The sequence below is a fragment of the Galeopterus variegatus genome, unplaced genomic scaffold (genome assembly GCF_000696425.1).
Source record: "Galeopterus variegatus unplaced genomic scaffold, G_variegatus-3.0.2 Scaffold4223, whole genome shotgun sequence".
NCBI classification, from domain to species: Eukaryota; Metazoa; Chordata; class Mammalia; order Dermoptera; family Cynocephalidae; genus Galeopterus; species Galeopterus variegatus.
In genome coordinates this window covers 139,450-165,413 of record NW_007730334.1, presented here as the reverse complement: position 1 = coordinate 165,413, position 25,964 = coordinate 139,450, and the positions used below count along the sequence as shown (strand labels likewise).

General features: G+C 47.6%; 1 protein-coding gene across 1 annotated transcript in view; it reads left to right on the top strand.

The window, feature by feature from the left end:
• IL16 (interleukin 16) overlaps positions 1 to 25,964 on the top strand; it is a gene marked incomplete at its 5' end in the record, with an annotated part of 55,077 nt that overhangs the window by 18,880 nt on the left and 10,233 nt on the right. The window contains 9 exons of the mRNA XM_008587039.1: positions 1,746 to 1,819; positions 2,466 to 2,682; positions 5,443 to 5,560; positions 7,880 to 8,012; positions 12,231 to 12,318; positions 14,211 to 14,692; positions 18,531 to 18,681; positions 21,103 to 22,195; positions 23,715 to 23,883. Of these exons, the coding sequence (XP_008585261.1) occupies positions 1,746 to 1,819; positions 2,466 to 2,682; positions 5,443 to 5,560; positions 7,880 to 8,012; positions 12,231 to 12,318; positions 14,211 to 14,692; positions 18,531 to 18,681; positions 21,103 to 22,195; positions 23,715 to 23,883 (2,525 nt within the window). The remainder of the gene's footprint in view (positions 1 to 1,745; positions 1,820 to 2,465; positions 2,683 to 5,442; positions 5,561 to 7,879; positions 8,013 to 12,230; positions 12,319 to 14,210; positions 14,693 to 18,530; positions 18,682 to 21,102; positions 22,196 to 23,714; positions 23,884 to 25,964) is intronic.

The window sequence follows — 25,964 nt, the reverse complement described above, 5'->3', positions numbered from 1 at the left end:
ACGGTGGGGCCTGGATCTGCAGAGTGTGCCCTCGACTGTGTGATTAGCTTCTGCACTTTTCTGGGTTTGAACAAAGGGCGGGGGAGGAGCGGAAGCGGCAAGAAAAGAGAATATTGTGCTTTGTTTTCTTTCCTGAATGCAAACCTGCCCAAACCAAGCTTCATTATTTACTTGTTTATTTATTTTTTGGGGCAGGGGGTATTTGTTCCCTTAGTTAACAGCAACCATAAAAACAGAGGATTTCCATGAGGACGTTCAGCTAGTATGCCACCCCTGATTCTAGCCCCAAATAATTGACCAGATGGCCTTTTGTAACTTCTTTCAAAAGTAAAGTTTTCTAGTCTACCCTTGATTTCATGGGGGACACATTAGTTGCAAGAAAAGTTTTGTGTACAGATCAAGCTACTAACGTCTTATTTTTATTCCCCTTCCAAAAAAAGAAAATAATTGTGTACGATTTATTTGGCAAAGCCTAGGTCAATCAACTCCCACCAGATATGGCCAGATAAGAAGAGGACACTCTGAAGAGCCCATAGCTAGCCTACCGGCCCGTTTGGGATGGACATTCTGAGATATTTTCTTTGTATTTCCTTGAGCACACATTTAATTTTATTTTGATTTTTTTTAATGTGTGTATTTTCACTTCTAGACTTGTAGTCTCACAAGGACAAGCCCTAGGTCCTTTCATTTTTTTTGCTTTGGTTCCAGAAACCGAACAGGCTGATTTGCTCTCCCCACCCTACCTCTACCCTCTATTTCCAGCACAGAGACGTATTGGATAAAATAGCCTATCTGGACTCAAAAGAGAGAAATGGAAATGCCCAGCTGCTAGAAAACAAAGAACTTTACATCCAAGCATAGCAAACTCAAGAGCTGATGTGGTGATGGAGAGGGCTGCTGGACTGCTTGTAGACACCAAGGCCAGGGGCTAGGATTTGAATGCCCACATGGGGACAGGTCTTTGTGTCCATGTGAGGCTCTGAGAAGCTGCATAAAGCCTCGACACTGAATGAGCTGGCCCCCAAGAAAGGCCAACAGGCCCCGGGCATGCAGCAAAGAAAATGAACTTTACCCATGGCTCCCGAGCACTTCGTAGACCTTTGACTGCCCTGAATTTTCTTTGTAAACCTCACCCAGAATTGGTTCTGGGGATGTATCAGCTAGCATGAAAAAGTCTCTGTCTTCAAAGAGCTGCCAGCCTGGCTGGGGAATGACTTTCACTGTCAATGATTATCATTCAGGGTGACAAGTACAGGGTGCCATGAGTGTAAAAAGGATATAAACATAGCAAGGGCTGAGAGATTATGAAAGGGCAGGTAAAGAAGGTAGGAGAAGCACATTTTAGTCAAGAAAATGGCATGGAATGTATCTAACTGCACAGACAATTGTGGAAAATGCAGGTGGTGTTGTATCAGATAATGATGGATGGGAACAGATGGTGTGAGGGGCAGGGGACAGGAGGGACGGAGGTGAGGCAGAGAGGTGGGCAGGGGCCAGGTCAGACCAGGCCTTGTGTGCCTGGCTAGGAGCCTGGATTTCACCCTGGGCCATGAGAGGGGCCAGAGCAGGCCTGTCGCTGCTGCCCTGCCTGTGTCCCGGGGAGAGCACATGAGAAAATATTCCTCTCTGTTTTGTGCGCTATGGAGAAATGTGGGAAGTGGGGGAAAGCGAGAGTCCAAGGTGAGAATGATGCCCCTTAATTGGGTAACACTCTTCTTAGCTACAGTTGCTCCGTGTCTCAACAGGTGATGAGATTCTAGAACTCAATGGTGAATCGATGGCTGGACTAACACATCAGGACGCTTTGCAGAAGTTCAAGGTGACTGTTTCTTATCAACACATGGCCACACACTCTGGGGCCTTCAGGCGAAGGCACCAGGATCCCAGCATCAGCCTCCTCCATCCAAACCTGCAAATTCAAAATGTGGGATCCTTACACAGGACACCCAGCTGATGCTGATGTTGGCACCGTGTTAAAAGAAGGCCTCACTCAGAAAATAATGTTGTAATCGGGATTGCTGTAGGGGGATTTTTAAACTATTTAAGATTTAAAACTGTTTTAAAACATTCTGTGTGTTCATATTGTTACATTTGCAAATCTGTTTTCAGTTTTTAAGACAATCACTAAAAGATATTTTTGAGTCTCCATCTAGTTATAGTTAGTTCTGTTTAAGACTTATCTAACTACCTATCTATCTACCTACCTGTCTGTCTATTGATCTATCTATCTGGTATATATATATATAGCATTTATGTACACATATGTGTCATATATATGATGTCACATATATGAATGTATGCACATGTTTATATAACATGCAGACACACACACACACACACACGCACGCACGCACGGCTGCATTTCCTTAAAAAGTATTTTACTTCTGTTACTCACAGAGGCCGGTTTCCTTCGCCCCCACTGAATCGCTGTGGGGCGTTGTAGCACTCTCTCTCTTTCCTTCTAGCAAGCCAAGAAGGGGCTTCTCACCCTCACCGTGAGGACCCGCCTGATGGCACCGCCCTCCCTGTGCAGCCACCTGTCTCCCCCTCTGTGCCGCTCTCTGAGCTCCAGCACTTGTGCCACCAAGGACAGCAGCTCCTTTGCCTTGGAAAGCCCCACAGCTCCCGCCAGCACCGCCAAGCCCAATTACAGAATCATGGTGGAGGTTTCTCTGAAGAAAGGTAAGAGTGCTGCCTGCTGGAGGACCCCACCCTCCCCCACGCTCCTGCCTGGTCTCCCGCCATGGGCTGGGTCTCCCAGGCTTTCCTCATTTGGAATCAGTCCAGGGCCAGGGCAGGATGTTGTCTACTAGCAGACTTTATGACTATTGTTTGGCTGCGTTTGGCAACAAGGTCTAGTCCTCTGTTTATAGAAGCTCAAACCCAGTCAATGTGTTTTGGTGCAGTGGTTTAAATAAACCAAAACAAAGCAAACACAAATCACACACGAAACCACACACACAGAAACAATGGGCTGGGAGTTGTAGCTCTGCAGCCAACATGCTAAGAGACCTTGGGCAGGTCACTTACCCTCTCTGGGCTGCTGTGGCAGGAGAATCAAGGTCCTTTCTAGTTCTGACATTCGGGGATCGACAGCCATTCTCTTTGCTCCCCAGGTGGACTGCTAATTCAAGAGGGCTGGGGAGGTCCTCTCTGCCAAAATGCAACTGAGCTGAGACCTGAGGGATGAAGAGGAGCAGTTAGGAGCAGAGCTGGGTTCCAACAGAGGGACCAGCACATATTCTAGGAACAGAGGGAGGCCAGTGTGGCTGCGGCAAGGCAGGCAGGGTGGGGGGTGATGTTGGAGCACTTGGCAGAGACAGAGGGACTGACCTTCTGTGGCTCTGCAGCTCGATTCTCTTCTAATTGCAATTGAAAGTCCTTTAAGGACTTCTGAGCAGGAGAGTAACACATCAGCTTATGCTTTAAAAAATGACTCCTATGTTTCTCTGTGGAGGATGGCCTGTAGTGTGACAAAAGTGGGGCTCAGAAACCACTTGCAGCAGTTCAGGGCAGAGGAGGGGAGTGGTGAATTTGGGGAGAAGTGGGCAGGTTGAGATATGTTGCAAAGTGGAAGGAAGGGGGTGCACGGTTAATTCCTTGCCTGAGGCTTTGCCCAATGCATGTCTCAGCTTCCCTGTGGGTCTGGAGCTCCCCGAGGCCTCAGATGCCTTCGTGTGCCTCCATGGCTGGCTCAGCACTTGGCATGAGGACTAGGTGCACACAGGTCTGTGCCAGCACGATGCCGACAGCTGTGTGCAGGGCTCCTGTAGTGAGTTTCCTGAGCGGTGTGAAATGGGAAAGACAGGGCCTCCAATTGGTGTTGCCTCTGATCCCTGGCATCAGAAACACCGCAGGGAGGCTTCTTGTGTGCTTGTTTTATACGACGCAGCTGCTTAGACACTAACCCCAGAGGTTTTGCTTCAACCGTGTTGGGGGTGAAGCCTGGGGATCCACATGTTACATAAGGACCCCAGGTGAGTCGGATGCCCGCCAGGCTGAATAATGCTCGCTCTTGTCAGGAAACCTGGGCTCCAGGCAGGGCTCTGACCTTTGTTCGTGGGCCATGTCACAGTCAAAGTCTTATCCATAAAATAGGGTTGCTGACAATTGCCCGTGGCACCCCTCATGGGTCTCTTGGGAGCATGGGCATCAAAAAGTGAAAACTTTCATGAGAGTGTTTTGTAAATTATATGGGCCAAAAGAAAACAGGGAGAAGGTCTTTCTCCTCCCCCTGATCACTCCTTCTGGTCCTCCTTGGCCACTGCTCCTCATTTTCCAGGCCCTTCCTGTTGGTGAGCCCGGGGCCTTCCCTTCTACCCACTCTGGGGGACCCCACCAGCCCTGTGGCCCTAACACCACCTACATGCTGCTACTTTCCAACTCTTAACTTCCGCCCTGCTTTCTCCCCGGGCTCCAGACTCACCTGTGCACCTGCCTCCTGCATGCGTGCACTTGGGTACCTCATGGGCATCACAGTGTAACTCAGGTAAAACTGGACACCCGAGCCTCATGCTCGCAATCCCGGTCCTCCGTAGCCGCCTCTGTGCTGCTGAACCGGATCCTCATCCACCCAGTTACTCACGTCAAAAACCTGAGTTATTTTGATTTTGATTGATTAAATCCCTGTATGTCATCCCTCAGCAAGTCTACCTTAAATATGTCCCACGCACACCCATTTCTGTCCATCTTCACTGGGGGCGAAGGCCAGAACCATGTGCTCGTTTCCACTCTTGACAGCCCGCAGCTCTTTCCCCTCGCAGCGGCCAGACGTACTTGCAAAATCAAACTAGATCGTGTCACTCCCTTGTGCACAACTCTCCCGTGGCCTCCCTTCTCAGTGGGGAACAGCGTCTTCACACTGATACACCCTTGTGTACAAAGCCCCCTTAACCTGGCCTTTGGTCCCGCTCCGTCCTAGCCTCCTGCCACTCTCCCGGGAGAGCTGTGTTCCGGCCACAATAGCCTTTCTGGTCCTGTGACATGGCATGCTTCCTTTTGCCTGTGGACCTTTGCATCAGTTGTGTCTGCTTCTGGGATATTTTGCCCCATCTCCTCATCCCTGGATCCTTATGTCACCATATTTTAGCCTAAATGTTGTCTCCTCCGAGGCTTGAAACAGCCATCCCAGCACTTTCTCGCACATTCCTCATTAATTCTCCCTATAATGCTTATGACTCTTTGGTAGCTTCTTTCCTTCTCATCTACCCATCTCCCCCCCTCCGTCCTTCCTAGACTTTCCCCACTTGAATTCAGTATCCCTTGTCTGCCTTGACCACTGTTCTGAGCCTAGAGCTGTGCTGGCTCACAGCAAATGCTCCATAAATAAGCGTGGAATGAAAGCCATAATAAATAGGGGACACCAACTGATCTGTGACAGAGCTTGAGGCACCTGACAGACCCGCACCAGGTCTCCCCACCCCACTCCACTCTGCTTTCCAGAGGCTGGCGTTGGCCTGGGCATCGGCCTGTGCAGCGTGCCCTACTTCCAGTGCATCTCGGGCATTTTCGTTCACACCCTGTCGCCGGGATCTGTGGCACATCTGGATGGACGACTCCGGTATGTCCTTACTTCTGTCTTTGAATAAACCCCTGACTTACAACAGAGAGAAGGCATTCCTTAGACTGCCAGGAGGTTGATTTGGAGGGAAGATATTTAGAATGATTCGGGTGTGGCTCAAGCCTTGTTCCTCAAAGTGTGGTCCCTGGACCTGCAGCACCAACATTTCTTGGGAGCATGTGAGAAATGCAGAATCTCGGATGGCCTACCCAGCCCTGCCGAATCAGAATCTGCATTCTGACAAGGTCTCCAGGGGTCTGTATGCACATCACAGTTTAGGAAGCATGGTCTTAGAGAATACCAGTCCAAAATAGAAAACACGAAGTAAACATTTTAATTCAGATTTAACTAATATAGAATTTATAGTGACGTAAGTAGGAGTTTCGATGAGGCTTACCTGTGAACTCTATATGGAAAAAGCAACTTCCTAAACAAATTAGTGGTGTTGATAGTTTCTTGCTGGCAATATATATTTTTTGGCACTCCAGATATATTTATTTACAAATAACTTCTCAGAGAAGTACAAATCTAAATTTTCTTTCCAATAAGTGACCGGAATTTGGTAAAAACATTTCATTGCAGGTTAACTTCTTACAATACTTTTTACTCACTCCATCATTTATGTGTTGTGCAAATATATGAAGATACCTCAAAAAGTTCATGGAAAGATTCATATTATCTCTTAATTCCATTTTCCCACAAACTTTTTGAAGTACCATCATATCAAACCCCCACTGGGTTTGAGTTTTGCTAAATCAGGAGAGTTTGGCCATATTTTTGAAGGTTTCCCTGTAATTGCAGTATATGGAAGGGCAACCCTGCTTAAGAAGCTATGTTGATGGAGCTTCTGAATTAGAAATGGATTTGCTGCGGTCATCTGTAGGAGGGTGACAGGTGAGGTGCTGAGCAGCTGTGCTGGTCTTTGGATGTAACTGCAGAGTCGTGTTGATGGAGCTTCTGAATTAGAAATGGATTTGCTGCGGTCATCTGTAGGAGGGTGACAGCTGAGGTGCTGAGCAGCTGTGCTGGTCTTTGGAGGTAACTGCAGAGTTGCAGTGATTGCCTTAGTCCTAATACCCTCAGACAGAGAGTGCCTCCCTCGTAGACCTGCAGAGGGGTAAAATTGTTGTGGAAGCTTTGCTTTCCTCGGCACTGGTCCCCTATGAAAGTGGTCTTTAGTTACATCAGCAATAACAGGTACTCAATTAGCAAGGGTGTAGGGGGACGAACCCAGCAGACCACAGCAGGAGGAACAGGGAAATCAACACTAGGAGACCTGAGTTCCAATCCTGGCCCTGCTGATAACCAGCTAGGCCAGAGATCTGCAAGCTGGGGCCTATCACATTTTTGTTTTAAATAAGTTTTATTGGAACAAAGCCATGCTCATTTTCTTCTGTGTTGTCCATGGCTGCAGCTGCCACTACAGCAGCAGAGTTGAGTGGCTGCGATGGAGATAGTATTGCAAAGTATGCAAAGCCTGAAATGTTTACTATCTGACCTTCACAGAAAAGGTTTGTGAATCCCTGAGCTAGGTCTTGTCAGAGAAATCACTCACCCTGTGTGCCTCAGTTTCCTCATCTATGATGGGGAAGGGGGTTGGATTGTACAAATCTTCCATGTATCAATGTGACCCTATCTTTCCTACCTTTTTTTCCCCATTCACAGCTAGAATGAACTCTATCACCTTCTCTCCTTATTTCTTTTTGCAAGAACCTCAACTGTCCTCCCACCCAGTTACTTCTGCTTTACCTCATAGCACATGTAGGATATTAGGTCCAACATTTAACATCCTATACATGCTATGTTATATCCAATTCTTCCTCTTAACTATTTTACTTATGGGAACACTGAAGCCCCAAAACAGGATGTGATGATTCAAATCATGATTAGTTGGTTAAACCAATTAAACCACACCTAATTCTTCCTCTTAACTATTTTACTTATGGGAACACTGAAGCCCCAAAACAGGATGTGATGAGCCAAATCATGATTAGTTGGTTAAACCAATTAAACCACACCTTCAATCTTGACTGGGCATAGTTAAATGGGAAAGGAGGAGGAAAGTTACAAACTTTTGTTAATTTTGGCCCACTGTAGGGATGACATATCTTTTCACTTTGTGGTCATGCAGTGAGGGGGTGAGGGATGGGCTGCTTTGGCCTGCCCTGCTCTGAGATGTGGTCAGGTGGCTAGAGAGGTCTGTCACTGATGTGATCTTTAGGTCTCATCAAGCAGCTCAAGGAGAGGGCCCCCAGGGAGGCAACTGTCCTAATGCCGGTTGATTAACTTTCTGATGATTTCCCGTTGATGCTTTTGCAGGTGTGGTGATGAGATTGTGGAAGTCAATGATTCTCCTGTGCACTGCTTGACTCTTAATGAAGTCTACGCGATCCTGAGTCACTGTGATCCTGGTCCAGTACCCATCATTGTTAGCCGACATCCAGACCCCCAGGTAACACTGTGGCTGAGTTATCCTCTTCTTCCCAGGCTCACTCTTTCAGTACCAAAATTGGGACAAGAAATGGATAAAAACAGAGATGTTGCTGGCTGGGTTTGGACCTGAATTCCCAAGAATCTGTTCCAAGTTTCTGTGGATAAAAGTGTCTACAACAGGGGTCCACTGACAACTCCTAGACTTCAGAAACAATTGGCATTAGCTTAGGAAAGCTCTTGCAGCTGAATTACAAACTCTGGGGCAGTAAAATAAAGACCCAGCCTCCCATCTAGTAGATGCAAGAGATTCATTTATTCATGCGTCTAGTGGGTTCCCACTGTGGGAACGTCTGGAGCTCTGAGCACTGAGCATTGAGCACTGAGGATACAGAGAAAAGTGAGTTCGTAGTACACAGCCCTGCCCTCCAGAGGCTCATGGCCTCAATAAAGAGGCTGACATAGAAATAATTGCAATACAAAGAGGTGAGTATTATAAGAATACAACGATACAGCAGGGAAGGATTTATAAAGCAAGAAATACCATAGGTTAGTTTTCCCAGGCAAAGAATTTGAAGAAGATCATTCCTGTCAGTGGGAACACAAAATTCAAAGTTAGAGTTATGAAAGGACCTGCCATGGGAGGAGAGTGGTAGGTTCTGTGGGGCTGGGATATAGGGTACTAGGCGAAAGTGACTGAGGATTGGGGTTGGTGAGGCACTGGGGTTACATCATAAGGGGCTTTACGCAGGATGCTAAAGTTTGCATTTTATTCTGTGGGTGGTGAGAAGCTGTGGGAGGTCTGTAGCTATAGATGTAACATGTTTTATTTCTTTTCTAACCTTTGATCGCAGTGTAGAGGACAGGATAGAGTGGATGGAGTGTGGAGTTTGTAAGAGGAAGGAAAGAAACAGTGGAGGCCTGAACTAAACAGAACACGTGGAGAGAGAATAGAGAAGGCCACCAGGAGGCAGCACTGGGCAAGAATCAACAGCATCTGTTGGCTGGTTAGCTTTGGGGTAAGGGAGCGGGAGGAGCCTAGGACCACCCAAGTATTTTTGGTAGGAAGACCAAGTGACGGTAGCCACCAGTACAATGGAAAATAGAAGAGGGCTTGGGAGGGAAGAGAATGACCCAAGTGTGGGACACAATGAGACTAAGGTGCCCGTGGGACGTCCAGATGGAGATGCCTGGTAGGCAATTAGATTCCGGGCTACTAATGACTGTGAGTGAGATCCAGGTGGACTTAGACTTGGGCATTGAAGCCGTGGCATAGGTGAGAGTACTTTGGGGAACGTGATGATAATCACCCCTTTTATTTATTTAATCCTTAGGGTGTGCCAGGCATATTTACCAAAGACATGACATATGCAACTGCATTTACTTGTCATACAACCCCCAGAAGTCAGTGTAATTTTTTTCCCTCCAATTCATGGATGAGGAAACTGAGGCTTAGAAGGGAAAAGAAACTTGCCCCATGGTGGAGGTGCTAAGTGGAGAAGCTAGGATTTAAATCCATGAAAGCCTGTGCTCTTAACTTACTGACTCCCAAACCTGCAGTGAAATAGACGGAGAGAACAGAAGTAATGGGGAAGAATGACGTATACTTTGTGTGCTGGGATTCGTGCCCAGCCCTGTTTAGTCATTGCACATGGAGGTTAAGCACACTAGGGACAAGCAAACTTCTTACTTAAGGTTAAAAAAAAAAAATTGGCCTAAATCACTGGTGATAGAAGAAAAGAAAGGGGTCCCAACCGCTTTACCAGTGCCTCTTGCTGCAGTGGACTAACAGGTGGGACGTGGGGCACGTGCTGGCCTTGAGGAGCTTGGTTCTGGCTGGGGAGATGGGACATACTCAGAGAGGCCACAGGAGGTGAGGGCTTGGGAGTGAGGGAGTTAGGGTCCTAGCTGCTCAGACGAGGGAGCCAGACCAGAAAGGACAGGTAGAGTTTGGAGTGGCAGAAGGCAAAGGTACCCCGGGCAGGGGGGACCCAGTGGGAACAGGCATCAGGACAGAGAGGAGAGCCCTGGGCTTAGCATCAGAATGCCTGGCCCGCGTCCGGTCTGCTACTTACCTACGGTGACCTTGGGCAATTCATCTGACCTCCAGGAGCCTCTGATCTCTCAACTCTGAAATGGGGGACTGGTCCTTGTTGACTGTAATTCTTATCTATTGAGAGTTTACCATTCGTCAGGCATTGTGTCCAGCACTTTCAATGTTTTATTTATGTATTCTTGTTGTGATAAAATACACGTAACATAAAATTTACCATCTTTGCCATTTTTAAGTAAACGGTTCAATGGCATTAAGTACATTCACATTGTTGTGTAACCATCACCACCAACCATCTCCAGAACTCTTTCCACCTTGCAAAATTGCAACTTTGTATCCATTAAACAACTCCCTATTTCCCCTTCCTGGTAACCACCATTTTATTTTCTGTTTTTACGATGTTGACTGCTCTACGTACCTCATATAAGTAAACTTTTGTGACTGGCTTATTTCACTCAGCATAATATCCTCGAAGTTCAACTACGTTGTACCATGTGTCAGAATTCCTCCCTTTTTAAGGCTAGTCATAATCCATTGTATGTATATAGCACGTTTTGTTTACCATCTGTATTAGTCTGTTTCTGTTGCTTATAACAAAATATCTGGAACTGGGTGATTTGTAAAGAAAACAAAATTTATTGCTTACAGTTTCTGAGGCAGGGAAGTCCAAAGTCCATCTGGTGGTGGTGACAGTGACCCACGGGTCTCACATTGCAAGATGGTGGAAGCAGAGAAAGCAAAGAGATAGTCTCTCTTTCTTCCCTTTTAAAGCCCTCAGAACCACGCCCCTGACCACCGTCCTTAATTCATTTACTACTGCACAGCCCTACAATCCAATCACCTCTTCAAGGCCCCACCTTTCAATGACCATAATAGGATTTCCCACCTTTTTAACAGTCACAGTGGGGGCCGAGTTTCTAATACATAAAACTTGGGGGACACAATTCAAGCTGCAGTGAGTTTTGGGGGGACATAATTCAGTCCACTACACCATCTGTTGGTGAATATTTGAGTTGCTTACACCTTTGACTACTGTGAATAATGCTGCGATGAACATGATGTGCAGACATCTCTTTGAGGTACTGATTTCAGTTCTTTTGGGGTATATGCCCAAAAGTGGAATTGCTGGCTCTATTTTTAATTTCTTGAGAAAGCTCCATACTATTTTCCACAGTGGCTGCACAGTTTACATTCTCATCAACAGTGCACAAGAGTTCCAATTTCTTCACATCCTTGTCAATGCTTGTTGTTTTCTGTTTTCCTGTTTTTTTGTGGGGGTTTTTTTGGTTTGTTTTTTGTTTGTTTATATAGTATACAAGTATATATAATATAAAGGATATGAAATGGTTTCTTATTGTGGTTGCAATTTGTGTTTCCCTAATGATGAACGGTATTGAGCATCTTTTCATGTTTGTTGGCCATTTGTGTATCTTCTTTGGAGAAATGTCTATTCAAGTCCTTTGCCCATATTTTAATCAGGTTGGGTTTTGTTGTTGCTGTTGTTGTTGTTGAGCTGTAAGAGTTCTTTATACTTTCTGGATCTTAACCATTTACCAGATATATGATGTGCAAATATTTTCACCCATTCTGTGAGTTGTCTTTTTACTCTGTCGATTGCATCCTTTGATGTACAAAAGTTTAAAATTTTGATGTAGTGCAATTTATCTATTCTTTTCTTCTGTTTCTTATATTTTTGGTGTCAAATGATTTACTTTTAAAAAACCCTCTGTGCTCACTGTGAAGTGGCTTCTATTATTGTTATTATTTTGTGAAAGAAGAAACTGAGGCTTAGGAGGTTAAGTAACTTGCTTAAGTGTACACAACTAGACAGTGTGTAGGAGGAACCAGGCTTGAACACAAGTCTGTTTGAGTCCAAGACTCATACTCTTAACTGTTACTCTACTGTGACTAACCACTCGCAAAGCACAACACAGGGAAGAAGGTTGGAGAGTTGAGAGGGGCCGCCTTAAAAACTCCTTTATTGACAGGCTTTGGACTTTATCTAGAAGATAATGGGGCACCATTGATACCCAGGAAATTTCTTGAAGTGGAATTTGTCAGCTATTTGCAGAGTAAGTTGGAAGGAAAGAAACTAGAATTCAGGGGCCCAGCTTGGGAGCTGGTATAGGACTGGTAGCCTGATGCAAGAGTTTCCACTGTTTGTTTGAGGTGATTGATATTTTCTAGGTTTCTGAACAGCAGCTCAAAGAAGCTGTGGCCCAGGCTGTGGAGAACATCAGGTTTGGAAAGGAGAGGCATCAGTGGAGTCTGGAAGGTAAGAGATATGGGGAACTTTGACTTGAAATACCTGTGCCTTCTTAGAAAGCTTAGAGTTTAGCCATTAACTCACCCTATACCTCAGGAATAGTGAGAACAGTCATCATAGACAAGCATGGCATATAGACAAGGGTTGAAAGCTAGTAGCCATCAGCTAAATTTGGTACGCATTTTTGCTTAACAAAGCCACGAGATTTTAAAATCATGTGAATTTGTTTTAAATGTGGCAGGCACTCTTCAGTTCTCTGAAGTCCTCATCATTACCTTTGTCTTATACCAGGTTGTCATTCACAAAATTGCCCCTGAAGGCATTTGAATTTGCAATGCCTAATCTATAATAGAATCCTGAGAATTATTAATTAATTAATGCATTATTTCACTGAATCTGCACATCTAATTTTAATGCACATTTTATAGGAAAAATTGAGGCCCTGAAGGGCTCTTTTACCCAAAGTCAGACCACTAGGGCATGGAGGATCCAGAATGGAAACCCGGCTCATTGACTCCCATGCCTAAACATTGGGCTTTGGCCAGGTCATCATGGAGCATCCATATGATGGAACAATGTGAAACCATTAGCACTGATATTGACAAAGAGATTAAATGGTCTGGGAAAATGTTAGAGAAAAGAGAAGTACACAATTTTTTTTTTCAGCATGCATATATGCCTAGGAAACGTTGACAGAGAACCTCACTCACATTGTGTCAGTGGTTATCTCTGGCTGATAGGACTGCAGGTGAATTTTTACTTTCTTTCCTTCTTTTATGTGCTAAGTTTTCTCTAATTAGCATGCATTATTTATGACCAGGAAAAAGCAAAAAAATACTTTTTCTTTAAGGAAGATTTGAATTATGAGCTTGGCTGGCCTTGGTTCTCTCCTGAGGTCTAAGGTGCTCTCCTGTGGGGCCCCCTTTGCTCTTCCAGCCTCTAAGAATGAGCTGGAATTTGAGCTAGAGACTATGCCTCCATCTTCTCCCACTTCCTTTTACCGCTAGAGAGAAGGGCCTCTCAAGGATGTATGGGTGGCCCTAGTGCTGGGAACTATGGGGTGGGTTGGGGTGGGGGGTGGGCTGAGAACCAGGAAGAAGGGCTGCAATGGAGAGGGGAAGAGAAGGAGGGGCTATGGCTAAGAAACAGTGGTTTTCTGTCCTTGCCTCACCCCCGGCTGGGAAGAAATGGTACCTCTTGGTATAAGGTTCAAAGTGCCTTCACAGGTGTTCTCTCTCTCTGATATTGAGCCACAAAACAAACCCAGTGACCTTGGAAGTATTATTCCCATTTCACAGATGCAGAAATGGCGTGTGGTAGATTGGGTTCCCAGGAAGCGAACTCTGGGATGGAGTCTGGCATGCAGGATGTTTATTAGGAAGTGTCCTGGGGATCCACACTTGCAGAAGGCAGGGGAGGAACCAGGGCTGGGCAGAGGGAGGAGTCGAGCTGAGGTGCACACAGGACAGCTTCAGGCAACCCCAGGAGCTCTGCATCTAAAACAGCCCCTCACAGTTGTCCTGAGCTGGCAGAAATGGCTGGGCCTCTATAAGCCATCTCTGTCAGTCACTGGAGACAGGCTGTACCCTTGGGTGAGTGGCTCTCTGCCACCAGTGTTCCCACAGCTGGGACACCAAGCCCTTCCTTGATGGGTGATCTGGTGGCACATCTCCATATCCATCACTTGCAGGCTCAGAAGGGTTGAGTGAGTTTCCCAACCTGAAGTAATGTGGCTCTCTGGGACCAAACCCAAGACTGCCACACTCCAAATCCAAAGAGGCCTCAGATGCGAAGTGGACAGCCCGTGTTCAGTGTGCTGCCTGTAGCAGTCGCGAGCAAGGCAGGGCTGTTTCTGTCTTCTGAAGCTCAGCTGCGGGGGCTCCCTTGTGCTTCCCACACAGGTGTCAAAAGGCTGGAGAGCAGCTGGCACGGGCGGCCCACCTTGGAGAAGGAGCGTGAGAAGAACTCAGCACCCCCACATCGCAGGGCTCAGAAGGTCATGGTGCGCTCCAGCAGTGACAGCAGCTACATGTCTGGGTCCCCGGGGGGAAGCCCTGGCCATGGTGGTGCTGAACTGCAGCCCCCTGACCTAGAAGTCAGCACACACAGCCCCAGCCTGCCCCCAGGGCAGGAGCCGGGGATGTTTCCCACGGCATCTTCCAGGCCACCGCAGGAGAGCCCTCCCCTCCCTGAGAGCCAGGATGGCCACCCGCCACTGAGGCTGAAGAAATCCTTCGAGATTTTGGTGAGAAAGCCTACGTCTTCCAAGCCCAAGCCTCCACCCAGAAAATACTTTAAAAGTGACAGTGACTCTCAGAAGAGTCTGGAAGAAAGACAAAGCTCCTTATGCCCTTCTGGGCACACATTGTCCACCTGCAGCCAGGTAAGAGGACATGTCAGATGGTTGAGTGTTCTCCCGTGCCGTGCACACTTGTTCTTGAGCATTCGCAGTGGTATTAGCAGGGGCAGAGCGAGGGTTTCTCCTGCCCCATCAGAGAGAGGCCAGCGCTTAGAACTCAAGCCTAGGGCCAGGGGTGGAAAGATACGTTTGAAGGCTGGTGGGTCCAGTATGGAAGTCCTGCTCACTGCTGGGTTCCTAGCCATAACACACTTTGAGGCTCCTTGTGTGTGGGTCGTTTTTCGCATTCACCATGATGGAAGAACACCAGAGCTCCCGGAGAGTCATTCCATCAGCGGGGAGGTCTTTGCACACGGATCTTCAGGCACTCTGCCTGCAGAGAATAGTTGCCCGAACAACTGAAAGGGAACGAGATCCCGCTACCCTCTTGCTTCAGTGAGTAGACAGATGTGATTATGAGAAACTGGTTCCGATTTCTTCCCAGTTAGCTATGCCTCCTACTTCCTTAGGTGTGGAGCCTTGGAGAAGTCCAAGCTCGCTAAGCCTAGGTTTCCCTGTCTATTAATTGGGGCTACATTCAGCACTTCCTCAAAGGGCTACTGTGAGGATTAAATGTAACCACTTAAAAGTGGCTAACAGACCCTGGGGCACAATAGCCTTTGTTGCTGTGATTATTCCTCCACCCATCATGCTCCTTAAAGACCTCCCTTCTCAGCAACCCCACCCCACCCCCTTAAACCAGGCAGGCTGGCTACATCTTGAGTCATGTTTATGCCCTGGCACTGTGCTAAGTATTTTTATGTACATAGTCTCAGTTAATCCTTATGACGACTTGATGCTGGGTGTCCTGTCAAGTGAAGAGGGAACCAAGAACTTGCTTGAATTCACACCGCTGTCTTTCCCATCCTTACCCAGCAGCTGCCTTCACTGGGCAGGTGGGATGGGGCCTCTGGAAATCCCCTAGAACAATGTGTCACGAGGGTTGACAAGCTTCAGGAAGGGTAAGAAACCCTGAGTGGTGGTGATGAGGTGGTTGCGGAGTTAGGTGTTTAGGAGGAGGGGTGAAAGTGAGGGAGGACAGGAGGAAGCCAGCTTACCAAAGAGGAAGTACGGTTGTGCAGAGAGCTGGCAGGGTGTGGCTGGTTAGCAACACATGACAGAGTCATCCGAGGTGGATCTGTCCCCCACCTTCTCCTTTAAGCCAATATTTTATTTTCCTTTGGCCTGAGACCTATGAGTCTAGAAGGGCAAATCAGGAACAGGCAGGCAGAGAAGCCAGGCTTTCTGCCTTCCTTCTGGAGGCCCAGAAAAGGAGGAGTGCCATTGCCAAAGCAGCTCTGCCCAGGGATGTCCTGGCCAAGCAGTGCCACTGAGGGGGCAGGGAGCATCCCCAAGTGAGGCAGCTGGAGGAGGAAGTGGGGTGTCTGCAGAGAAGCCCAGGCAAGGAGCTGCACACAGGAGCTTTGTCACAAGCAGCCTTCCCTCATCTTTGGCATTCCGTCCTGCCTGTCAGAATCCATGGCTGCTTCCTGCATCCCCCCACCAGCTGCACCGTCTCCTGGGGCACAAAGGCCATTCTGCAGCTGCCCTTCTCTGTCCACTCTGTTGTGTTCACATGGCCAGCAGACCCTTCTCCTACCACCTTTCCATAAAACACAACCAACACAACATACTGGTACTGGGCATTGGGGGTCACAGAGAAAGGATTATAGCACGACAGAAAGCAGGAAGCAACTTGCTTGATGTCACTCTTCTTAAAATGTCCCTGAGCATTCCTGGGGAATCCTCACTGGATGTTTTCTCCTGAGTCTCTGTACAATCTCTCTCCCTCCTTCACTCTCTCTCTGCACGGTCCCAAGACTCTTCTCAAGCTGCTGTAGACAACCCCCAAATCTTTCCCATCTACTATAATTCAAGGGCGCTTAAGTTCCACAACCAAAATGGCCTTTGGGATATCTTCTTAAACAAAAAACTTATTCTGTCCCTTGTAGAAAGTCAGCTCAAACTGTCACCTGCATTAAAATGAAAACAGAAACAAAACCCTACTTTCTCCCTTCTCTGCTAAACCCACATCTCTGTCTTCTTTCCTTCTTTCCCCTCTCCCTCTCTCATCCACCAAGCATTATGCCAGGAAACACTACTCAGAGAAAAATTTAAGTAAAATCAAATTCATTTCAGGGGCTAAATTTAAATACCTCCCATGAAAAAGATGCAACCACTGTGGTTGGTTGCAAGAGTGCCTGCCTGTAAAAGTGCTCACAGTCATGGATGTAGACAGCTGTCATCTTACAGAGCTCCCAACCCGGTGAAATTAACTTTCAGCCACATGTCATTTTTCCCGTGTGATGAGAATCTTGGAGACCATCAACTTAATATTTGAAGCTTCGAACACCGTGGCCAAGCCTTGCTTTATCAAAGGACTAGTTCAAGAAGCCTGATGATTCCTCTGGAGTGGTTGATCCCTCAGTGTTTCCAAAATGCTCTCCTAAAGCTTGGCCTTACAATGGGGAACTAGGCATGAAGCGATCTTTGTGAACACGTTTCTAACTTTTGTAGACCTCGCCCTTCTCAAAGAATGTTTATTGTCAATGTAGACAGTAAACCTCAGGCCATGGATGTTTGCCATTTCTTTTTTAGTCCCACGTGATGCATTTGTTCTTTCCTGCTTCCTTTCTGGAAGGAAGCCTGCAGCCTTGTCAAATGGCCTGTCATTACGTGACTCTGAAACGAACAGAAGGTGGAGGCTGCCGTAGCATAGAACAGTATTTCTCTTGCAGTCGATCAGATCTAGGAGGCATCATTTGGATGACGTCTGCCTTCTCATTCTTTTTCTCTAGGTGGGTTTCATGCTTGGTTGGTCCATCTCTCTGAAATACTCTTCTTCTGCCTTTCTGCCTGTAAAGTATTTACTCTTTGTTCAAGAACCAGACAGGAAGCATTTCTCTAGAGAAGCCTTCTCCAGCTCTGGGAGGGAGCTGGAGCTCTCCACTTCCTGTGGGTGCTGACAGCATCTTATCCACACTGTGTGATCATCCAAACTCGATTCCAGCATTACATAGTTATTTGGTGCCTGGTCCATCTCTTCCCTGGGACTGCATCCAGGCTCAGTGGGGAAAACAATTCTGCAACAGATTGGTGATGTCATGCCAGGTGCTACAGAGAGCGGCGGTGGCTATACCACCGAGTGTTTGTCATCCTTTGCAGCGTGCTTACTAAATCCATATCTAAGAGTGAAAAACAATTGACAGCGACTGACGAGTATTTTCCTCTGAGTGTTCCCACCTTAACTACAAGGCAGTTTCTGTGCCGCCTTGTTTCTATGCAGCTCTGGGCCCTCCTGGGCAGGTAGTTCACCAGGGTGCAGTTGTAAATGAAGCAGTGCCAGCCCCTTCCACATCCCAAGCCTCTTTTCCTTATCACAAAGAGCCAGGGTCTTCACATATGTCCATGTTTTGACACCAGGTCGTTGGAGGTCAGGGAATGCTCTGGGTCTCTAGGAGGTGCTGGCTGTGCTATGAGGGACAGCAGAGCAGAGGAAAGGACCCTCTTTACAAGGCTGCTGATGAATTTCTCATCAAAGGCGGCTCAATATCCGCTCTCTGGTCTCCATCAAAGTGCGCCTTGCCTTCTCACTGCCGAGGCTACGTTGGAGGTCAGGGAATGCTCTGGGTCTCTAGGAGGTGCTGGCTGTGCTATGAGGGACAGCACAGCAGAGGAAAGGACCCTCTTTACAAGGCTGCTGATGAATTTCTCATCAAAGGCGGCTCAATATCCGCTCTCTGGTCTCCATCAAAGCGCGCCTTGCCTTCTCACTGCCGAGGCTATCGTTTTGACATGATCTCGCTTCCTGTTTACACCACAGGAAGCCAAAGAGCTGCTGCCACCACTATCGCTGCAGGAAGACGTAGTGGGGAGAACCCCACACACCATCGCCTGCTGCCCGGGACCTGGAGCTGGCCTGCAGACCACGTCCTCCCCAGAGGGAGAGCCAGGGAGGAGAAGAGCCAGCCCAGGTAAGCTTTCATTGAGAGCTTCCAGAAGGAAGGGTCTTCTGGAAAAAGGTCCAGTGATAAGGTAAGGGAGTGAGTTTGGTCTGAGGATCAGAGTGCTCTGCACTGACATGGCGTCTGGCCTCAGGCTCATAAACAACCAGGAGTCTGGGGCGCTGGGGCAGCCAGGACAGTGGAGGTGCTGTCCAGGGTGGGAAGCCTCCTGGTTGGATCAGGGATGCTGTGGTGGTGGTGGGGAATGCAGGACCATCCAGGTGGTCAACTGGAGAATGGAGCCCTGGGGCAGATGTCCAAAGACACATCCACCCAAGTATCCTGGGCAGCTGCCTTGGGGGCCAACATTCTAGCATGCTGCATTTCCAAGTCTCAGAGTGCAGTGCCAGAAAAATATAAATAGAGTTTCGTTGGTGGTCACCACCTCCACACGGTGGATAGCAAGGGTGGTCCACATTGTCTACCTGGAATGCTGAGACGTGACTTGAACATTTAGTGACTATTTAGAAAGAGCACAGGATTTGGAGTAGGAAATCCTGGATCTGCCCATCATTAACCGTAAGTCTGGGCAACTTACTTTGCCTTTCTGGGCCTCAATTTACTCATCAGTAAGGTATGGAAAATCATATAGAACCCCCAAATGTGATAAATTTAGCAAGCACACATTGAATACTGGCTTTGTGAGGCCACGTGCTTGGTGCTGGGGAGAGACAGAGAAATGGATGAGATAGACCAGTTCCTGCCACCAAGAAGTTCCTAGTAGCAGCAGAGAAATATATATGTAGGCTACAAACCATATGCCTGTTTGAGAAACAGCACATAAAAACACTTGAAAGCCTCCTGGAGGGGAAAGGGACATTATGAATGGAAAGATCTAACAGGTCTCACCAAGAGCAGATGCCTTACTGATGGAGACTCCTCCTCCTGCCTCCACTGTCCCTTCCTTTAGTCATCCTAATTGAGAACACACCAGAGAATGCCTAGGTGCTCTACTGGCCTGAGGCCCTCACCCAAGATTACAGAGGGCTTGCCTGCAGACCTCTGACTCCTGATTCTCTCAACAGCCCCCTGCAGCCAAGCAATTTATAAATGCAGAATCAGGCTGAGAGGGCTGGACTCCCTTGCTGAAGTCTTGGAGTCAGGATTAACCATCGAGGTCCTCTGGATCATGCAGAGCCTCTCTTTGATATCATCAAGGTTCAGTGCTCTGCACAGTTTGCTTCCCTTGAGGCCTGACATTGAGATGAGGGGCAGGAGGGATCAGTGCTCCTTAAACTGCATTCAGTATAAAACATCTTCCAAAGCACAAAGAGAATTAGGGGCCGAGTCTCTCCTACCTGTGCAGATGGGATTCTGGTTCAATACTGGCTTCTGAGAAAGACCCCATGTGCTGCCCCACACATGGAACGACTGACCTTGGCAGGACATGCCTGAGGTCCTAGCAGGCAGGGAGCAGGTTGCACATTGAAACTCCCTGTGGGGCTTATCACATTCCCAATGCCCAGGATGCATCCCAGGTGTATCCAGTCGGAACCTAGGGTGGGCATCAGTATTTTTTAAGGCCCTGGAGATTCCAACAGGTAGCCGAGGTTGAGAATCATCGTTATAGTGCTTCTCTCTATTTGGAACTTCTCATCAGCTCTTTAGGGAAAAAACTCCTTTGCCGAGCAAGCTGACCAATGACCTGTATATAGGGACAGTAGCAAGCTCACAGGACTTCAGGTGCCAGGCAGATGCATGCATGTGTGAAATGCTGACCCAGTGAGTGGGAGCATGAAGAGCTGTGGGATGCTGGAGGTCACCCTATCTGAAGGCGTGCACATTCACACTGCTGTTTAATGACATGGGCAGTCCAAGCTAAATATGAGGGTACTTCAAAAAAATCATGGCAAGATTCATATTATCTTTTAATTCCATTTTCCACAAACTTTTTGAAGTAACCTCATATGTCTGCCACTTTGTGATCTTTGGCTTAAAAGTTTAAAAGGTAAGAGAATTGCTTGGGCTTTTACATTTTAAGTCAGTTATCTGGGAGGCCCCTTAGTGCAGTGAAAAGGACTCAAAAGTGGGGAGTCAGGAGACCTGGGGTCCCAACCTAGCTCTTCCATCAGATGGTCCTTCACTCGTCTTGAATGCTGGGGTCCTCAATTGTGAAATGCCAGAAGATGGACCAGACATTCTCTGAGAACCCTTTCATTGCTAAAACACTATGATGCTGCAAAGTTAACTCCCACTTCTGGCTCTTTGATGCTGACCGCTGGCACTTCAGTCAGGAAAATAGCATCTGGCTCTCACCCATTTCAGGATCCACCATTTATGCTATCTCCTCCTCTAGAATATTTCTTGCAGTTCAGCTTTGAAACTAGAATTTAGGAAGAAAACTCACAATAAGATGTAACGCACAGCCTTGGCTTTGTTTCTGCTCCCTAGTGACCCAAACATCCCCAGTAAAACACCCGCTGCTTAAGAGGCAGGCTCGGATGGACTATAGCTTTGAGACCACAGCTGAAGACCCTTGGGTTAGAATTTCTGACTGCATCAAAAACTTATTTAGTCCCATCATGAGTGAGAACCACAGCCACATGCCGCTACAGCCCCACGTCAGCCTGGGTGAAGAGGATGGGATACAGAGCCACCCAGATGGGACCCCACTGAAGCCAGACACTGCCAATGGTGCTTCCAAAGTTTGCAAGTCAGCAGACAGCAGCACTGTAAAGAAGGGTCCTCCTGTGGCCCCCAAGCCAGCCTGGTTTCGTCAAAGCTTGAAAGGTTTGAGGAATCTTGCCCCAGACCCAAGAAGGCTGCCTGCTGCGGCCTCACCCACTCAGCCAGCACCTGCTTCCAGGGATCACCCGGGGCCACATCCGCGGGCCTCCTCCTCCTCCATCAAGCAGAGAATCAGCTCTTTTGAAACCTTTGGCTCCTCTCAACTGCCCGACAAAGGAGCCCAGAGACTGAGCCTCCAGCCCTCCTCCAGGGAGGCAGCAAAACCTCCCGGGAAGCAAGAGGGAGGACGGTTTTCCGGCATCCTGGGGCGAGGGGCTCCACCCCCTGTTGAGCACCAGCAGCCAGAGCAAGAGCAGTTACCCCAGGGGTCCCCCGGAGCCATGGAGGCCAGCAACCCAGGTGTGTCTGAGTCCCCTCCCCCAGGGTGGCAGCCCAGCCAGAAAACCCTCCCACCTGACCCGGACCCTCTCTTGAGTTTGCTGTCAACACAGACTTTGGAATCTCAAGGCCCAGTCGTTAAGATGCCAAGCCAGCGGGCACGGAGCTTCCCCCTGACCAGGACCCAGTCTTGTGAGATGAAGCCACTTGATGAAAAGACCAGTAAACTCTACTCCATCAGCAACCAGGTGTCATCAGCCGTCATGAAATCCTTGCTGTGCCTTCCATCTTTGGTCTCCTGTGGCCAGACTCCCTGCATCTCCAAGGAAGGGGCATCTGCATCGCCATCGTCCAGCGAAGACGCAGCTGTGAATAGTTTTGCAGAAACTCCTGCCTCAGACATGGGGTTCTCGCTCAAGTGAGTGTCTACAACCAGTGTCTCTCTTCCTATCTCATTTTTCTTTTCCATCTTTCTTTCTTTTATAATCCTATGTATGTTTTTAAAAATGTCTCAGATGTACTAGCTAAAAGATTGTACCATCTGTTCTTTTACATGTGTGTGCATATGTCTTAGTGTGTGCGTCACATTTCTGCCTTCCATATTGAGGAGGGGTTTTAATATCACCTGGCCTCGGGAAGGGTGAGACACGGGATGGGACTGGTCCTCCAGCAAATTACCCACAGAGATTTGGAAGGTTGGTGCATATCTGAAATATCCTGCTATTACTCAGGAAGACCAGCCTGAGGCCAGGAGATGACCCCTTGGCAATTCTTGCTGCTCCCCAAAGGAATCCACTTGTGTTTTCACATGGGTCCAGCCCTCTAGTCAAGGAGTTAGGAATCTGGATCCTAGTTCCAGCTCAGGCACTGACTCTTGAATCATGAGCAGGTTTCTTCTATACTCACCCTCAGCTTCCTCTTCAGTTGAATTTAGGAGGTAAAAAGACCTGATCCACAGAACTATGGGGCTCAGCCTTCTCTCTTTAATCAGAGCAGCTCTGCGTTCATCAGTTTTATTTATTGTTCTTACGCTGCTGAGAAATATCTGAGACCTACTGACCCAGATGCTCCATCAGGTTCCAGCCACCACAGTCAGCCTGTGAAAGAACCTGAGTGATCTTCCAAGACACAACATACAACAGGGTTTCAAGAGCCAGATCAGCATACACATGGCGAGTCAGAGTTGGTCAGCTGGAGAGAGTTGTTCACTGTCTCTGGCTGAGAGCCTGTTGGAACTGTGAGGCTCACTGTTAGAGTTAACTGCTGTAGGCACCCCTTCACCTTTTAGCAGTAAAGGCCTGTCAATCAGAGGGAGGAATGAGCCTGTATTATTGAAACAATAGGTTCATGCAAAATATGAACTGTAGCTGAAAAAAATAGCTACCTAAACCAAAATGAGTTCAATAGCAAAAGGAAGGACAGTTGCTGGCTAAGTGGGCACCGTTTCTAATTGCTAGGGCTAATGTAGCATAGCCAGGTGCGGGCAGCACACATGAAGGGGGACAGGGGTGAACATGTTTCTGGAAGGCATTAGCCTTGATGGCAGGGTGCGGCCTTCATGCCATTCTAGGTATCCTGACTGTGATCTGACAGTGGCATTGGTGCAGATTTGTCCAAAGCATCAGATATATTCTGGGCTGCATTAAGATTTCAAACGTGGACCCTGGAATCAGAAGCACCATGATCCGTAATTTTGAATACTGGATCTTGGCATTTTATAGCCAACTGACCATCGCTAAGTTACTTCCCCTCTCTTAGCCCCAATTTCCTCATATTTCTAGTGTAGGGATGCTGGTATCTACTCACAGATTTGATCATCAGATAAGTGAATGCACCTAAATACTAGCACCATGCCTAGAATAGAGTAATAAATGCCATACGTGTTAGCTCTTACTAATATTACTATTTATACTGTGCATTGTTTCTCTCTATGAAAGCCTTTCAGAGCTGAGAGAGTATACAGAGGCTCTCACTGAGCCCAAGGAAACCGATGATGGGGGCCACTGTTCCCCTCAGACTGGTCAGTCTGTTATCTCCCTGCTGAGCTCAGAAGAATTGAAAAAGCTCATTGAGGAAGTGAAGGTTCTGGATGAAGAGACATTAAAGGTAGGTTTCCTTTATAAGCATTTACAGTGACAAGGACTTATTGCAGGCTGTGTGGTCACCTTGGCTGGGCTGGAGTAGCCCCCTGCTCACTGAGGCTTGAGAAGGTAGCTCTCAGGAGCTGACACCAGGCCCAGGTTATGTTCTGCCAGTGGTAGGGGGACATCATGTCCCATAGTAAGACCTTCCACTCTAGGGGAGACTTTTAGCCTGTGAAATATTTTCAATACATTGACTTCTTGCATCTTTTTGACCATTTTATAAATGAGAAAGGTGAGGCTCAAGGTCACAGGAGCTTAGGTTTTCTTTTCTTTTCTCTTTTTTTGGTGTCTGGCCGGCATGGGGATCCGAACCCATGACCTTGGTGTTACAAGGCTGTGCTCTAACCAACTGAGCTAACCGGCCAGCCCTTATGTTTTCTTTTTCCAAGCTCAAGTTCAGTGCTCTTTCCACATCCTGTAGGCTGCCATCCTGGCATGAGTCTCCAGGGAGATGCTGCATGGGAGGTCACTGTGCAGTGTAAACCGTGTGGGCTATGAGAGCTCTCGCTCAGGACTTTCAGCATTTCCACTGCAAACCCAGAGATGACTGGTCCTGGGGCTCTGAAGGGCCCTGCGCTTCAGTCAAGTCATTCTAAAAGTCCTGTCTCCCATATGCTTTCTGAGCATGACACAGGGTGTGTGGAGAGGCAGCAGAGTGGCAGAGCTGGGGACAGCAGTCAGATGAGCACAGCCTCATGGGCCTTGCACCCTCCAGGGCTGCCCAGGGTCCACACGGGCTATTTGCACTGGAATAATCTACCCTGGAATGAGAGGATAAGGAGGCCCTCCTTTTCTGTATGAAGAGGCACCATAGATGACCTCAATTCTGAAGTGAAGGGTGTTGGGTAAGTCTGATGAGCACAAGATGCCCCTGGGCTGTGGTTCCTCTCCTGTGACTCTCATTCATCACCTGTAGCTGGGACCGTCATCCCACAGGGCCTTATTCAGCTCAAATGAAATAGCAGAGGCAAAAGTGTATAAAATACAAAGAGCCGTCCTGCCTAAGGTGTTATTCAGAGAGTATTTGCTTTCCAACTTGACAGGAGCCTTCTATACAGCAAGTAACCTGATACTTGGGTAAAAGGTGGGAGATTTGGGCTAGTGCCAAAATGATTTTGGCACTAGATTTTGGGGCAGTGAAGTACATTCATCCCTCCATCCCTTCTGGGCCTTGGGGACTCCAAACCCAAGCACCATAAAGCCAGCTGCAATTCAGGGGCTCTTGGTGGTACGCAAGCACATGAATCTTTTTCTTGTTTTTGCTGTTGCTTTGCCCCCACATGGATTTGTCACCCCTCTCCCCCTGGGTGATGGAGCCACAAAGGATTACTCAAAGCCCATCTCTTCTGAACAGTGAGAGACCCCAAAGTGGTTAATCTCCCCTGGAAACCTCAAGTGAGAGGCATCCTTGGGAAATTAACACCAAATTGGGGTTCTCTTCCTGCATTTATTTTCCAGACCAGGAAGTTACAGGAAGAGAACATAGGTGGGGTTATAGTTTAACAATATAGGCTGGTAACTTTCAGTGAAACAAGACAGATGACGTTCCAGTAAGGCAATTAAGTGGTCTTACAGCAATTTCTCAGTATCTTTACATAACAATCAGTAACTAGTCTGTCCTTGAGCCAGCAACCTTGCTGTGCCACAAATCTTTATCTGACATCAGAGACTTTATAGCCTGAGCAAAATTTCCAGTACTCCACAAGGTCAGTATTTGAAACTGCAAGGCTTTGGAAAACCAGGCCATGTGAAGTACATCTGTTTTAAGAATCCTCTACATCTCCCCCCATTTTATTTATTTAAAAGAAAAAGCAAGAACTATAGATCAGGTTGGCACAGTTAAGACAAAAAGCATTTAAAGCAAAGTTATTATCATTTAGCATGGCATCCTTTTAATTTACTTCAGGTGAGGACTAATGATGTCATCATCTCTCAGGGCGGCTGCAGCAGCATCAATCCAGGTGCTGTGAATTGGGTGTAATTACCAGCTGTTGAAACTCCAGAAAGGGATTTTGCTCCATGTAATAGTTGATTCTGAGTCCA